General features: G+C 39.6%; 1 protein-coding gene and 1 long non-coding RNA gene across 4 annotated transcripts in view; one reads left to right on the top strand and one right to left on the bottom strand.

The window, feature by feature from the left end:
- The window catches only part of LOC141982719 (uncharacterized), a 30,178-nt gene extending 22,972 nt beyond the window's left edge, over window positions 1-7,206 (bottom strand). The window contains exon 1 of the long non-coding RNA XR_012638198.1: window positions 7,096-7,206. This is a non-coding gene — a long non-coding RNA (uncharacterized LOC141982719). The remainder of the gene's footprint in view (window positions 1-7,095) is intronic.
- TRIO (trio Rho guanine nucleotide exchange factor) overlaps window positions 1-15,151 on the top strand; it is a 399,978-nt gene that overhangs the window by 301,030 nt on the left and 83,797 nt on the right. For all 3 annotated transcript variants that reach the window (XM_074945021.1, XM_074945022.1, XM_074945023.1), the window contains exon 34: window positions 2,103-2,346. In XM_074945021.1, the coding sequence (XP_074801122.1) occupies window positions 2,103-2,346 (244 nt within the window). The remainder of the gene's footprint in view (window positions 1-2,102; window positions 2,347-15,151) is intronic.

Here is a 15,151-nt window from a genome sequence, read left to right as displayed (position 1 = left end):
GGGGTTGCAGGCTGCTGTACTTTCATTAATTATGAGAAACATAAGGTTTCTCTTTCCCTCCCAAGAAAAATCACTCCACGCGCACACGCAACCAGGATTAGTTAACAAGATTGGCAGGCAGTGGTCATGGGAAAGTTCTGCAGACTGGCTGTCAGGGGTTATGTCCTGTGGAAGTGGCAGAGATGGGGAAGGAAGGATGGAATTAGTCTGTCTGTGGTGTCATGGGTTGCTTGGCAAACACTTTTCAAATTCTTATTTGATGACAAAGCATTATCCTGGAGAAGAAAATTTCTATCTTGCATTTCAGTCCAAGAAAATTAATTAAAACTGATTTATAAGTAATAATCCAGATGTGTGTGTAGCCCTGTGTCTAAAGTACACAGGACTTTCTGGTATCAGGATAAAAAGGAAATTTTAGTTGTAGCAAAATTAGGTAAGCAAATTTCAAGATTATAAAACGTTTGTGTAATAACCTCTGCAGTTACATTTTCTAGGGTAAGAACTATAAGGGAACAGTTGTCTTTATTAATCTGAGTATAAACTGGAAGAAACATTCCCCCGTGCTATTGCACAATTACCCCCATGAAATATGGGGATTTTGTGTCTAAAATGTCTGATGTTTTCTACTATTGGACGTTGCCTACCAGATTAGATGCATCATTCATCTGTTCTGTTCTAGTGGATTGTGTTGTAACAGCGGTACTCATACACCAGGAGAGAAAACAGTCCAGTAGAATACTGCTGCTGTAGTATTACCGTTAGAAATTAAAATCAAGTTAAAGGCGCTTAAAGAAGCTGTGGTGCAACTAGGGAACTTCAGTGTATCTATCAGCATGCTTTCAGTTAATCTCAAACAAGGTGAAGCAGTAGAGCGTAGTTAATCTGGATCCAAAGAATTTTAATTAAGTGCTTAGGAAAACACTAGTGAGGCATGCTGGGTTTTGCCAACACCGGTTCACATGCGTATCTGTATGAGTTTGAAGTCTTTTTTTTTTGTCGTTGGGTAGGGTTAGGAAGGAGAGAGTTAAAAATCTTGAAATACAGCTATTTTTGGGTCCGTATCATAAAAATAGTTGGTTGTCTCAAGAACTGGTGTGCAACGATTCCTATGCTTAAGATATGTGAAAAGTCCATAGTAAAATTTTGACCCACATATTCAGAGACTGGATTTGAGGTGTTTGATGACTGAAGAACCTGGAGGGAGATGGTGAGCAGTTGCAGAAAAGTGTTGAACTTCTTTTTCTCAGCCAGTTTGTCTTCCTCCCTCTCCCAGTTACAATTCCCCTTCACCTCCACCGAGTCACAGGGCCCCATATTTAATAGTGGTGTCTTTGGCTTCCTGCCACCCCCAACCACCACACACCTGTACACTGTCCTGGGTAACTGCTACTTCAGACCCCTTGGGTGAGGAGGAGGGTGATGAGAAGGCTGGCTGATGAACCCCCTCCCACATCTCCTGCTTTCGCAGAGGTTATTGACTAGAAGGGTTGTCTGAGGTGAGCCAAGAAAGTTCACTTCCCTAAAATACTCCACGTTGCAGTGGGAAGGTAAAATCTCTTCCTCTCTTGCTTTAGCTGTCTCTGCACTAAGCCCAGGACCAAAAAATGCACAAAAGACCTACTGTGATGGCTAACATACCTTTATGGGCTTTAGTTGTGAGTGTCTAGTTACTGTTCTAAGACTTGCAGGGCTCCACCTGAACCTGGTTTCAGTGGGAGAAGAGAGTGGGTTGCTGTCTTGTGTGGAGTGGTGAGTCTGCTTTTTGTCTTCAGTTTTCTCAAGATACCCTTGAGAGAAAGCTACACCCAGATGCAAGCCTACCTGCTTAACCCATATCATTCACAGCTCTTGGAATCATTCTGCACAGTGAATCTGAGGTGAAGGAGAGATGGGGCGTTGCAGTAAATCTTCAAAACTGACAACGTTTCTTTAAAGCTAATAAATTTTAATATGGTGCCATTAAAAAAAAAAAACAGAAAACATTGCCATATTGTAAATGTCAAAGACAAAAATAGATCTCGGCAGAAATCCTAAATAAACCGTGGTGTGTGTTTAAAAAAACTGCAGCACCCATCCTTCCCTTGTTTTCTCTCTTTCCACAGTTGTCAGGTGGCTGCGAGTTGACTGTGGTCATCCATGACTTCACAGCATGCAACAGCAATGAGCTGACAATCCGCCGTGGTCAGACAGTGGAGGTTCTAGAGAGGCCGCATGACAAGCCCGACTGGTGTCTAGTACGAACCACAGATCGATCCCCTGCTGCAGAAGGGCTAGTTCCCTGTGGGTCGCTCTGCATTGCCCACTCTAGAAGCAGCATGGAGATGGAAGGTATCTTTAATCACAAAGGTAAGTGAGAATGCGTTTTACGTCCCAGTTGTTGGCCTCATTGCAGCACTTCATATTTTTTAGTAAAAAATGCTGTGTAAGATAATGATTTTTTTTTAAGGGTTTCATTCGATGCCTTTGAATTTTTATCTATTCTTGGATAAGACTTTCTGGACCTTGGGGTAAAACTTGTATTACAAGACTTCTGAGGACCCAGACTGAAGCAGCTCAGCATCTTGTGTGTGAAGTGGAGAAGCAATGGGAGATTTGGAAGCCATGTAGACAAGCTATGTCCTATTAAAATAAACTGAGTTGTATGTTGTGCTGGAGCAAGCCCTGACACTGTGCTAACCTGTGCCTCAGAAATTTAGAAGAAAAAAATTTAAAAGGAGACCAGGGTCTTGCCCTGCATGGAGAGAGAAAATTAAGTTCAGCTGCTAAAAAAAAAAAAAAAAAAAAAAAACTATGGTGAAAATTCTTGCCACTCACAATACCAGTTAGCTGTGTAGAATGCTACGTTTTTCTTTCTCAGCATTTTAAAAATTGTACAATGAGTCTTGGGAGATTAGGCTTTTCCCTTTGTCTAGTTGTTCAGCTTTATAAGTAGCCTGTAAGGAGCCTAATCATTAGACTTCAGCCGCAGCTATTTTGGGTCCTGTTTAAATTGGGGGGGCATAATTGTATGAAAAAACCTTTATATGTAAGGGCACAATCTAGTTTTCCGAATGAATGATACTCTTTTTAGGAAATCAAGGGCAATATGGGAGGCTACCTGTAGCTTTTTATTAATTTTATTGAGGCTCTGGAAAAATAAGGGTTTTTTTTCTGTGTGAATGGGATATTTCACCCTCTAGCAAAGAGAGGGATTATCTTTATTTGGTGTGTTCCTGGATAAGTGGGTGTGGTGTTTAATGTTCCAGTCCTCACAGGATGTTTTTACATGTAATATCAGTCTAGGAATGAATAGCTGTGTCTCTTGACTTCTCGACTGGGGGCAATTGATTTCATTCCCGAATTAGGCTGACACACACAGCCTGTGCTCAGAAGCAAATAGGTTTATTGGAAAAAGCAGTTTGCCCATTTAAAAGAAGCCTTTTGAGCCCCTTCATTTAGAATAGAGAATTAAATGTAAGTTATGAGTCAAAGTGCCTCATCACAAATGTGGTAAATATCTATAGAACTTCTACATTGATCAGATTGTATTATAAGCAGAAGAACTGTTGAGAAATCAATTGGTGGAAAAAATTGTCTGGAATGGTATACTATGCTGTTGGAAAGCACTTTTTATTTTTCCCACTTCATCGATTTTCCAGCCAGCTCCTTGTTCTTCTCTTCTCTTTTTTCTCTTCTCTTCCTGGTTTCTTCAGCTTGTGCAACAATATGGTTGGCTATAACAGGAAAGCTTTATGTGTTACTTACTTGGGTGTGCAGCATGCACAGCAGGAATTCTGTGTATGCAGGATGATGGAGCAGAGAAAGCTGAAGGTTTTGTCTCTAGGTTGATACTTCAACTTTTTTGTCCTGTGGTATTCTGGGTAAGGAAGCCTAGCAGCCATTTGGATGATTAATTGATAAATATTTTTTGGTTTCACTAAGGCGTTTCTTCCTTTGACTGGGAGTGTGAAATCATAATAATGTGTCACTGTTTGCAAAGGGAGCCTTTGAAGCAAAAGAATTCTTATTAGAAAGGGCAGGCTGGATTGGACAAAAGGAAAATTACAGGAATATTGAACCAGTTATAACCAGACTCATGCGGGATTCTGTGTGTGAGACACAAAACTACATTTATGTTTTAATAAGTTTTGCATTTGATTTTTCCTTCCTAAGTGTAGTACGTTGAACATGTCTTGATTTGATTTCAGACCAATTCTCCAATTTATCAAGGTAATTTTGATTTATAATTCTGTCCTCCAAAGTGCTTGCAACCCCTCCCAGCTTGGTGTCATACGCAGATTTTATAAACGTCCTCTTCATTCCATTATCCAGGTCATTAATGAAAATATTGAATAGTACCAGACTCAGGACAGACTTCTGTGGGGCCCACCATATAGTGCTCTCAGCAAACCATTGATAAGTATTCTTTGAGTACAGTCTTCCAACCAGTTTTGCACCCACTTATAGCAATTTCCCTAGTTTGCTTATGTGACTGTCATGTGGGACTGTGTCAAAAGCCTTACTACAATCAAGATATATCACATCTACTTTTACCCACTATCCATTAGACGGGAACCCTGTAAAAGAAAATAATTAAGTTGGCTTGGCATTATTCATTATTGACAAATCTATGCTGGCTATTCCTTATAGCCCTATTATCCTCTAGGTGCTTATAAATTGATGGTTTAATAATTTGTTACACTATTTTTCCAGGTATCAGAAGTTAGGTCTGTCACTCCCCGGGGTCCTCTTTGTTCTCCTTTTTAAAGATAGGTGTGATATTTGCCCTCGTCCTCAGGGGTCTGACCTGTACTTAAAGATGATCGCTACCAGTTCGAAGTTGGCTACAGCTAGTTGCTTACATGCTCTAGGATGCATTTCATCAGGCCCAGCTGATGTGAATTCATCTAACTTAAGTCAGTACTCTTTAACTTGTTCTGTCCTTATTCTGACTTGTGCTCCCTCCCACTTAGTTGTTAATATTGTGTTAAGTGTCTAGTCACATACTTTTAGTGAAGACTGAGCAAAATAGGCATTAAACACCTCAGCCTTGTTGTCCATTAATAGTTCTCCTTCCCCACTAAGAAGAAGACCTTCACTTAACTTTGCCTTTTATGTCCCTTGCTAAGTGTGACTCATTTTGTACCTTAACCCTTCTGTTTTTGACCTTGCTTGCTTCTGCTATTCTTTTGTACTACTCCTTAGCAATTTGTCCATGTTTCCACTTTTTGTAGGATTTCTTTTTTGGTTTTCAGGTCACTAAAGAGCTCCTGGTGGAGCCATGTTGCCTCTACTATTCTTCCTGCCTTTCCTTTGTGTTGGGACAGTTTGCTGTTGTGACTTAATAGTGTCTCTTTGAGAAACTGCCAGTTCTCCTGAACTCCTTTTGTCCCTTTTGTTTTCTTCCCAGGGGACCTTACCCTACCAGTTCTCTGAGTTTGTTGAAGTCTGCTTTTGGAGGTCCATTGTCCTTATTCTGCTGCTCTCACTCCTGCCTTTTCCTTAAAATCATGACATCTGTCATTTCATGATTACTTTCACCCAGGTTGCCTTCCACCTTCAGACTGGCAACCAGTTCCTCCCTGTTAGTCAGAATCAAGTCTAAATTGACCAACCCTCTGATTGCTTCCTTCACCTTCAAAAACAAGAAATTGTCCCCAATACATTCCAAGAACGTACTGGATATTTTATATTTTTCCATAGTTACTTTTCCAACAGATGTCTGGGTAGTAATTAGTATTAGTATTAGTACATTAGTATTTTGACAGGTTTCAGAGTAGCAGCCATGTTAGTCTGTATTCGCAAAAAGAAAAGGAGTACTTGTGGCACCTTAGAGACTAACCAATTTATTTGAGCATAAGCTTTCGTGAGCTACAGCTATTTTGGATACTTCTGCTATCGGTTCTAGAAATGAATCCTCCATTTATTCCTCCTGCTTGGGTGGTATGTAGTAGACCCCTACCATGACAGTGCCTCCTTTTATTCCCCATTTATCCTTACCCAGAGACTTTTCAGCTGGTCTGCCTTCATCTCTTTCTGGACCTCGGAACTTGTGTGCACATTCTTCGTGCATAGCCATGAGATTTATTCTCCCTCCCCCCACTGCCTCCCCCCCTCCCCCCCCAGTCTACGTGATGCCAGTTAACTAATACTTCAGCTTGTATACAACTCCTAGTTCTTCCTGTTTATACACCATATTCCCTGCATTTATCGACATTTGTGATGTGGAGCAGATTCCCACACACACGCACACACTCTCTCTTGTTGCTCCTGTGTGACCCTGTTATAATTTTTAATTTCTCCCCAACTTTTAGCCCTTTGTCAAGGTCACCGTTTTTATGTTTACCCGTGGGATTTTGTGACTTGCCTCCTTTGAAGCTAGTTTAACGTCCTCCCCACAACTTTGGTGAGGCTGCCCTGGAGAATTGGATTCTATCCCTGGCCTTTGCCACAGAATTCCCATGTGATGTTGGACAACTCACTTAAACCAAACTTTTCACAGGTGGTCAGCTGCTCACTAATTATTTGTCCCTAATTTTCTGGATGCCTGATGTGAGAGCCTAGGCTCTGATTTGCAGAAGTGTTGACAAGTCACAGCTGCAACTGAAGTCAATGGGAACTGTGATTTGAACATATGAAGTGCTTTAAAGTGCTGAATACTCTGAAAAATCAAGTCCTAGGTATTTCAAATTGGGCACCCGAAATTAGGGGATACTTCAGCCTTACTGTCTCTGTGCCTCAGGTCCCTATCTGAAAAATGAGGCTAATACCAGCCCCAATCCTCACAGGAGTATTGTGAAGCGCACAGATTCTGTAGTAATGAGCAGCATAGAAAAGCCCTTGATATTAATAATTTTTTCTTCAGAGAAAGGTTTAAATAGTTGGTAGTGAATAAGTCATCAGGCCACACACTGAACAAGGATAAAGCAAGATATTGAATAGTTGCTCATTCTGGTATTTCCTGACACATTAATGCTCAACTTTAAATCCATACTATTCTTTTAATGTAGTTTTTTCCCCGTGTAATATAATAAAGCTTCTGTGTTGTTTGAGTGAATCAACAGATGTTTATGGTATTAGGTTTCGTATTTTTATTTACTTCAATAGCCAGCCTACCTGGGTTGAGATTTTCTTCAAATGAATCCGCTTCATTTTCTTTTTTCCCCCAGTTGGATCTTTGTAGAAACAAAGGATTACTTTGGTAATCCTCCTCAGTTCCACAGTAACTTTCTTCCTCTTCAAAACCACGACACAGACTGAAGCATGAAACAACTTCATTTTGAATATATTTCTGAAATCCATGAAGACATATTGTTAAAGCTCTTCGATTCCTGCAGTCATGGCTTTACAAGAAGCACTGAAAAACCGTCTCAGAAGTTTCCTACTTTACATGATAGTTGGAAAATTATAGGATGTCCGAAAGCTAAAATGGGCTTCAGCAGTTGGACATAGCCAGCCTCTTCTCTTCTAATATAAATAGCTAATTCCTGTGTGGCATTTATTTTAAAAAAAAAAAACTGTATATATTCTCAAGGGGATTTCACTGCCATCAAATGTAAAAAAAAAAAAAAAAAAAATCATGTTAGTTGTGTTAATCATGTTAGTTAGCAAAATTAATTCTCAATTAACTATCTAAAATCTGGATTTCTATGGTAACTAGGGAGCTAAAAGGGTTTCATTTCAGGAAAGCCTAGTGCTTGCAGCCAATCTAAACACCCGTGGTGGTCAGTCTACGTCAAATAAAACACAGCACAGTGTCAGATTTTATTCAGGCTATATTAGAAAATGCTAGATGACCAAAACATTGATTTGGGAGTATTCTGCACTGAGGCACAGCTGTTGGCATTATTTTTTTTATAAATAAAGCATATTCATAGTTTATAATATTAAAATGTCTGTAATGCTGAGCAGGAAATGGAACTTACAAGAAAACTTGTTTTTAGGTAACATTTTTATTAAATGTGAGAACAGGGAGCACATGGCAAGTAAAGGAGATTTAATTCATATAGTGGGTGTTTAGTGACTCAAGGCTGCATTGCCACATAATTGATACCTGAGGCTGATCATAAAAGCTGAGCAGTTTCTGCAACTTGTTCACAGTGGAAAAGGCAGATGACATGTCACACTGGTCTGCGCTCATACCTCAGTAGCTCCTCGTTCAATGTAAGGCTGTAGTCCTTATAAGAGCCATAAACAGGATAAGGCCAAACTACTTGAACAGGTATCTCTCTCCTGCAGCATCACTCCGTGACAAAACTTGCCAGATCTGAAGTTGGTCTGTTGTCAGTCATTGCCAGGCTGTTGCAGGAGTTTTGGTTTTAACTCTTGCTTTACATCATACTCTAACTGATTAATCTGTTTGTACAAGGGTTCCCTGAATATAAGGAGCGACATTTTCCAATTCTTCCCCTTTCTTTCCTCAAAGAAAAACTTTCTGTGTTCAGTCCATAGAGTAGTACCACCCAGAATCTCAAAACTCCTGAATTTCACACCTAGACTGGCTTGTGATCTGAACACGTCTAATACTTGGATGGATGGATATAAATTATATCTAATGAAGGTAAAATATGACCAAGGTGTGGGTAAGGGCTTTCACAGTGGTGACAGAAAAAAAGAATGGCTATGTTTGGGGCAAAGAAGACAAGACATCATGCAGAGGAAGGGTCCTGACTCTAATTGTGAAAACTGGGGATTGAGGGAGGGGTGTGTAAAGTAATAAAAATGGGAAAGTAAGATGACTTCATCAGTGACACTTTATTTAGGCTGGAAGGGTGGGGAAAGATACAGATAAGGTGGTTAAAGTAACCCAGGCTTCAGAAGACCAAAGCATGGACAAGGGTTTAGAGGTAGAATGAATAAGGAGGAAATAACTTATGTGAAATACACAGGCAGATATGATGGGACATAGCAAAAAACTGTATGTGAGAGAGAGATAGTTACAAATATGAGACACCAAATTTCCAAACCTGGGCAAGAGGTCAAGTGGTGGATTTGTCAAAGTGAGTATGTAGCCAAATTCTAGTGCAGTCTGCCATATCTCTGAGGATTTGTGTTTTTAGTTCTCTTTTCCTACCACATCCTACATTAGCTATCTTGGATCTTATCAGGTCCCAATAAAACTTCCGGAAATTAAATTTCTGATCGTTTTCTCTCTCTAGCAGAGGTAGATTTTTTTTCCAAATCAAATATCAGATTAATTTTTTTACTAGTTTCTGTTTCTCAAATTATATGCATCTGTAACATTTTGAATTTTCTCAGAATTAACAGAATTGATGGCTCCATTAATGAATATATGTTTGGATCATGAAGGATTAGGTTTCACCATTTCAACCCATGAGACTGGTCAACTCTGTCTGCAGTTCATAAGTTACCCCTGTTCAGGGGTATTAAAATGCGGTTAAAGAGTTGGCTTCTGAAACTTGAATAGCGACAATGAAATCTTCCTACCCTGTGGGAAGTTAAATGAACAAAGCATTACATTTGAGACAGAGCAGCCTGCGGAGGAGAGAACTGCTCAGGCTGGATTTGGTATTCATTCACTTGAACATGCTTTGGGTACCAGGCAGCAGCCATTTTATTTATTTATTTATTTATTTTAATATTAGCTGGAAGGGAAATCGGGGTATAAAAAGTATCCGCTTCGGAACAGATGTATTTGCACAGCTGAAGCTTTGGAGATAGGAGGTACAAACCAGCAATTCTGGCTGGCTGCCTAGGATTTCCCCGGGGAATTAGTATTTTGCATGTAATTAGCTTTGCTCATGGCAATTTTCTGTACATTTTTCAGCTAGATTCAGACATCGGATAGGCTGTAGCCATCACGTTTTGTTTGCAAGAAATGTCCTTAGTTTATTGCATTGAAGACAGAAGTCCTAGAATGTTAATTACTTTCTGTGGTAGTCTTTCCAGGTGCTGTACTCTGCGTTAATTAAATTTGCTGAGAAGAGAGGCTGTTAAAATTAGTTCACCTTTGTACATACACACTTTCAGCTTCCCTTGCAGTACAGCCCATCTGATCAGTTTTCACTCATACTAAACGGAACCTGCTACAGTATGTCATAGCATTTTAAACTAAACAATACTACCACTTTTTAATAGACGAATTTGTGCTCTTGCTAAATAGAGGTGGCTTTGGTTTCAGATAGGCTCTGAAGCATGCTGCTTTGAGTTTTCCAGTATATGATTGAGCTTTTGATTAGGTGATACCTCTCTGCTTTGGTACACGATGTCCTCATTTCAGTACTGTTTTCAGTCAAGGTTTATTGGCATTATCAAGAAGTAGTGGTGCACTGAAAATAACTGCTGAATTAATGTATTAATGTGAATAATGTCTAGTATGGAAGAAGCAAGCAGGAGGTAGGATTTTCACTGTGAACTGGACAAAAGGAAGAGACCAACTGCATAAATGAATGAGGCTGGAGAGACCCTTCCTATTCTTAAGGAAACTACCCCTAAAATCTTTAGAAATATGGTATAAGTGCACACATGCACTCTCTCTCTCGCTCTCTGGCTTTTTTGTAAAGAGCAGTCCCAGTAATTTATTTTTAGAAGTGGTGAAAGCATTGTCAATCTGTGTGTAATTCTGATATGAGCAAACCTGGAGAACCCAGGTGTCTGAAATAAAACTTAGTTACTCTTGGTAACCTAGGCACTTTAAATCTTCTGGTCCTTGGGCTGTAAATCAGTTTGCAGTATGCTCTTACACAGTAGACTAAATACAGTATAGCAACACTGAAGTCCTTGAATAAAAGACATTATCAAAGTAATGCAACAAATTCAAGATTAACATGTCAGTTTAGCACAACTGCACCTTTATTCCCCAGTTACAGTGTTGTGAGGGCACTCACTCTAGGCTTCCAGCTCCTGAGCCATCACCTCTTTTCAGCGGAGACCCACCTCACCCTCCCTCCTTACCGGAAGAGTATTTCCTATACTGTGTTCTCCCTAGCAAAGTCAGGCAGCCTAAGCTGGCCTGCTTTACTTTTCTCCCCAGAAGATGTTATACAGTGCAATTGCCACAGTTAAGCTACCACACAGCTTTTTCTAAGCAAGCACATTTATTCTTAAGGTGAAAAGCATTACAGAGAAAACAGTAAAACAATAAAAGAACCTACACACATGTCAATAACTTTACCAGAGGTCACCCCAGCTCGCACAAGGTTTTTTTTCCTGTGGTTATAAATTCATCACAGCTTCAACTCAGAACAAGAATCCTCATTAATGAGTCAGTTATTCTTTTATACAATTTGTCTTTGAACTGTCCTCATGTAACAGGTGATCAAAAGATGTCCCCCTGAGGATGAAGCGTCAAAGGCTGAGTCCTTATATAGGAGTTTGCAATCCCCTCCTCCCCAAGTACATCCTAAGAATTCCACTTCACACGTATTGTCCAAAATATCATACGTGCCTACTACATTGCTCAACCTAGTCTTTCGAAGCTCACAGTACTACCCAGAGATTGCATTAATCCTGTCTTCTTCCTAAAGAAGCCCCATACAATCCCACATTGATACATAAACATTTGCATTTTTAATACAATGAACTCTTAAAATACTTACACTTCATTCAGTACAGTGTGTCCAGAATATTGCAGGAAATTGCCATAACTGTTACATAGCCTAGTAACTGTGGATGCATTATGGTTTATTCTTTTTCTGAAGGCCAAAATTTCTCTTCTGTCCAAGATTATTATGGACACCTTATTGGGAGTGCTTCATATTTAGTATCATGTACTAGTTCAATCCAAGGAAGAGCCAAATATGAATCAGGAAGTGGTTTTTTATTTATAAAAAGTCAGCTTTCTGTCTTGCTGCACTGTGAGACCAGTGCCTCTGCCTAAACATTATTTTTAAAAAATCCTAAAATTTTAGTGGAAGCTAGAAATAAATAGGGAATTTAAGTAGAGCTTATGGCATGTGAAGAGTAATAAATATACTGAATGGAAAAAAGTACTAGGGAATACAATTAAAGCTAAGCATAACAAATTCAAAAGGTACCGATCTCTTCCTGAAGGAGAGCTTTGTGAGATGTCAAATTAAGAAAGTGATGTCTGGGATAAAATTTTGGTGAGGGGAAGGCAGTTAGGAAGTACAATTACTTGTTCTTGTAGAAGTGCTCTCTCAGTTTGGCCTTTGGGATTGGTGCTCCCCTTTGCCTGCCGCCTTGTGCTAACCTTTACATTTGGTGGTGTGATGCACCCAGAGCACTAAATGGGAGAGCAAAAAGTGATTCCCCCTCATATCATTCTTCAAACTTTACAGATGATAATTAAATCTAAAGCTGACTGCAAAAAATTACAAATGGATCTCACTAAAGTGGGTGTCTTGGCAACAAAATGGCACAGGAAATTCAGTGTTGGTAAATGCAAAGTAATGCACATTGTAGAACATATCCCAACTATACATTCAAAATGATGGAGTTTAAATTAGCTGTTATCACGCAATAGAGAGATTTTGAGTCATTGTGGATAGTTCTCTGGAAACATCTGCTCAATGTTCAGTGGCAGTCAAAAAAGCTAACTGTGTTAGGAGTCATTCAGCTTGGAAAAGAGACAACTAAGATGAGTTATGATAGAGATCTATAAAATCATGAATGGAGAAAGTGAATAGGGAAATATTATTTATTCTTCCATATAAAACAAGAACTAAGGGTCATCTGATGAAATTAATAGGCAGTAGGTTTAAAGCAAACAAAAGGAAGTACATCTTCACACAATGCACAGTCAACCTGTGGAACTCGTTGCCATGGGATGTTGTGAAAGCCAAAAGTACAGCCGGGGTTCAAAAAAGTATTGCATACATTGATGGAGGATAGGTCTTCACTATTAGCCAAGATGGTCAGGGATGCACCCTCATGCTCTAGGTGCTGCTAAACTTCCGACTGCCGGAAGCTGGGACTGGACAACGGAGCATGGGTCACTTGAAATAGCCCTGTTCCATTTATTCCTTCTGTAGCATCTGGCACTGGCCACGGTCAGAAGACAGGATACTTAGCTAGGTGGACAATTGTTCTGAGTCAGTGTGGTGGTGGTGGTTGTTCATCCTATAGTGAGATGCTAGCCCATGGAAATCCGTCAGCTTAAACGTGCAGAATGAGAGCACTGAGTGGCACCTTTGGCAACTTCCTACCGTCAGTAATTCTCTTCCCCTTTCTAGTCCCCCACAGTCTTGGAGGACAGCAGAGAAGCTGCTTGGTGACTCCCTTATGGGCAGAAGAGGAGCCTCATGCCAGCTTCCTCTCTTACCACAGAGGGGAGACAGAAGTAAGGCCTCACCCCAAGGACAAGGGAATGGGCCCCAGCAACAGTGAGCAGAGAAGAGGTTATGGAGAGAATAAAATAGGGTGGAGCTGTGAATGAAGTAATAGTTTTGGAAGAAAAGTAGAATTGGGAGAAACAAGATGGAATGAGAAAGGGAAGAGGTTGAGGTCCATCTCACAAAGTGGGATATGATGGGTAAAGAGAATAAGGTGGTGATGGAGATGAAGAAAGAAAACACATTACTAATACAGGCAAGGAAATGTGGGGAAATAACAGAAGGAAGAAATTTGACCAACTGGAATGCAGTATAATTCAGAGTAAATAACGACAGTTCATTAAACAGGAAAAAGAAAACTGTAGAGAATCAGATGAGAGGCGAAACTAGAAAATTAAATCATCTTGGAAGAGAGAGGAGAAAGAGGATCTTGCAATAAACAAGACTGAGGATTAGATAAACCTGGACACAGTAGCAAGAAAGGAAAGTGAAATGAAAACAAGAAAAGGGAGTTGGTAAATTAAATGAATTTTTTAAAATACATATTTTTATGCCAATTTAGGTATGAAAACCTAGGTCGGGTCTTGGTGATGGCCACTAAAACAGTATGCAGCCGATGAAGTGAGCTGTAGCTCACGAGAACTTATGCTCAAATAAATTGGTTAGTCTCTAAGGTGCCACAAGTACTCCTTTTCTTTTTACTAAAACTCTAGCTCCTCTATTGACTTATTTTTAACCTCCTTCAGTGATTAATTTATTTTAAATGGGCATTAATGACAGCTTGATTGGCCTTTTCCTGTTCTTGAGTCTTGTGCTCTGTGGAGAGTCTTGTGCAACCCAGTTTACACCATGTATCCAGGGGAGTGAGAATGTAAACACACTACATTACTGGGTGGGTTAGTGGGAGAGGCCCAGGCCTGGGGAAGAATAACATTTTCTTTATCCACCCCATAAACATGGTGTCAAGTATCAGAGGGGTAGCTGTGTTAGTCTGTATACACAAAAACAACGAGGAGTCCGGTGGCACCTTAAAGACACATTTATTTGGGCATAAGCTTTTGTGGGTAAAAAATGCCCTGTTTAAAATGGTTGAAGAATTATTCCATTCTTGCCTGTAATTGTGCGAGACAGTGCTACGCAACAGCTTTACCAGGTGGATTTCACACCAAAAGCAAGTGAAAGTAGTTACTATGTGTGTATGTGTATACATAACACAAATAATATTAAATAATTATTAATATAAATTTTGAAGGGTCAGTGATTTTTTTGTTTGGGTAAAACTCTCTGGTTACCAATTTAAATTTCATCATTTTCCCTCTAAAGCATTTAAAGAGGTTGCGTGTAACTCCAGAACATACTTTCACTTTTTAAAAACATTTTATGAATGTGAACATGCTTCTCTGTTTCTCTTTTCTCAGTGGCCAGGTGTATTTCCAGTTAAAATGTAACCACTATCATGCCCCACAGTATCACCTTACAAATCTCTTGACTTCTACCAGTGTATTCACAAATGAAAGTCAATACTCAATCTAGTTGTTTTCTTGAGCACACTGATTCCTTTTGTTTTAAAGAGTTTTGATGAAAATCTTTAAAAGAAAAAAAGGTAGCAACTTATTTGTTGCAAAATTTTATTTAAAAAAGCAAAACAGTTCATGGCGAAAGTTTTGGATAACAGACAAAAACAAAAGGAGTACTTGTGGCACCTTGGAGACTAACAAATTTATTTGAGCATAAGCTTTCGTGAGCTACAGCCCACTTCATCGGATGCAACATCGACTAATGGTAAAATTAGTATTCAGCACTTCATTAGGAGCGCAAAATATTCCTCACTGTGAACAACTGCTTTTTTTGGCGCTCTCCCATGGAGAAAGGAGACTGTTTCCTTCCCCCTTGTTAAGTAATCTATGTATGAGGAATAA

Source organism: Natator depressus, chromosome 2, assembly GCF_965152275.1.
Source record: "Natator depressus isolate rNatDep1 chromosome 2, rNatDep2.hap1, whole genome shotgun sequence".
Taxonomy (NCBI): domain Eukaryota; kingdom Metazoa; phylum Chordata; order Testudines; family Cheloniidae; genus Natator; species Natator depressus.
Note: the sequence above shows the minus strand (reverse complement) of the source record. Positions and strands in the feature narration are given on the sequence as shown.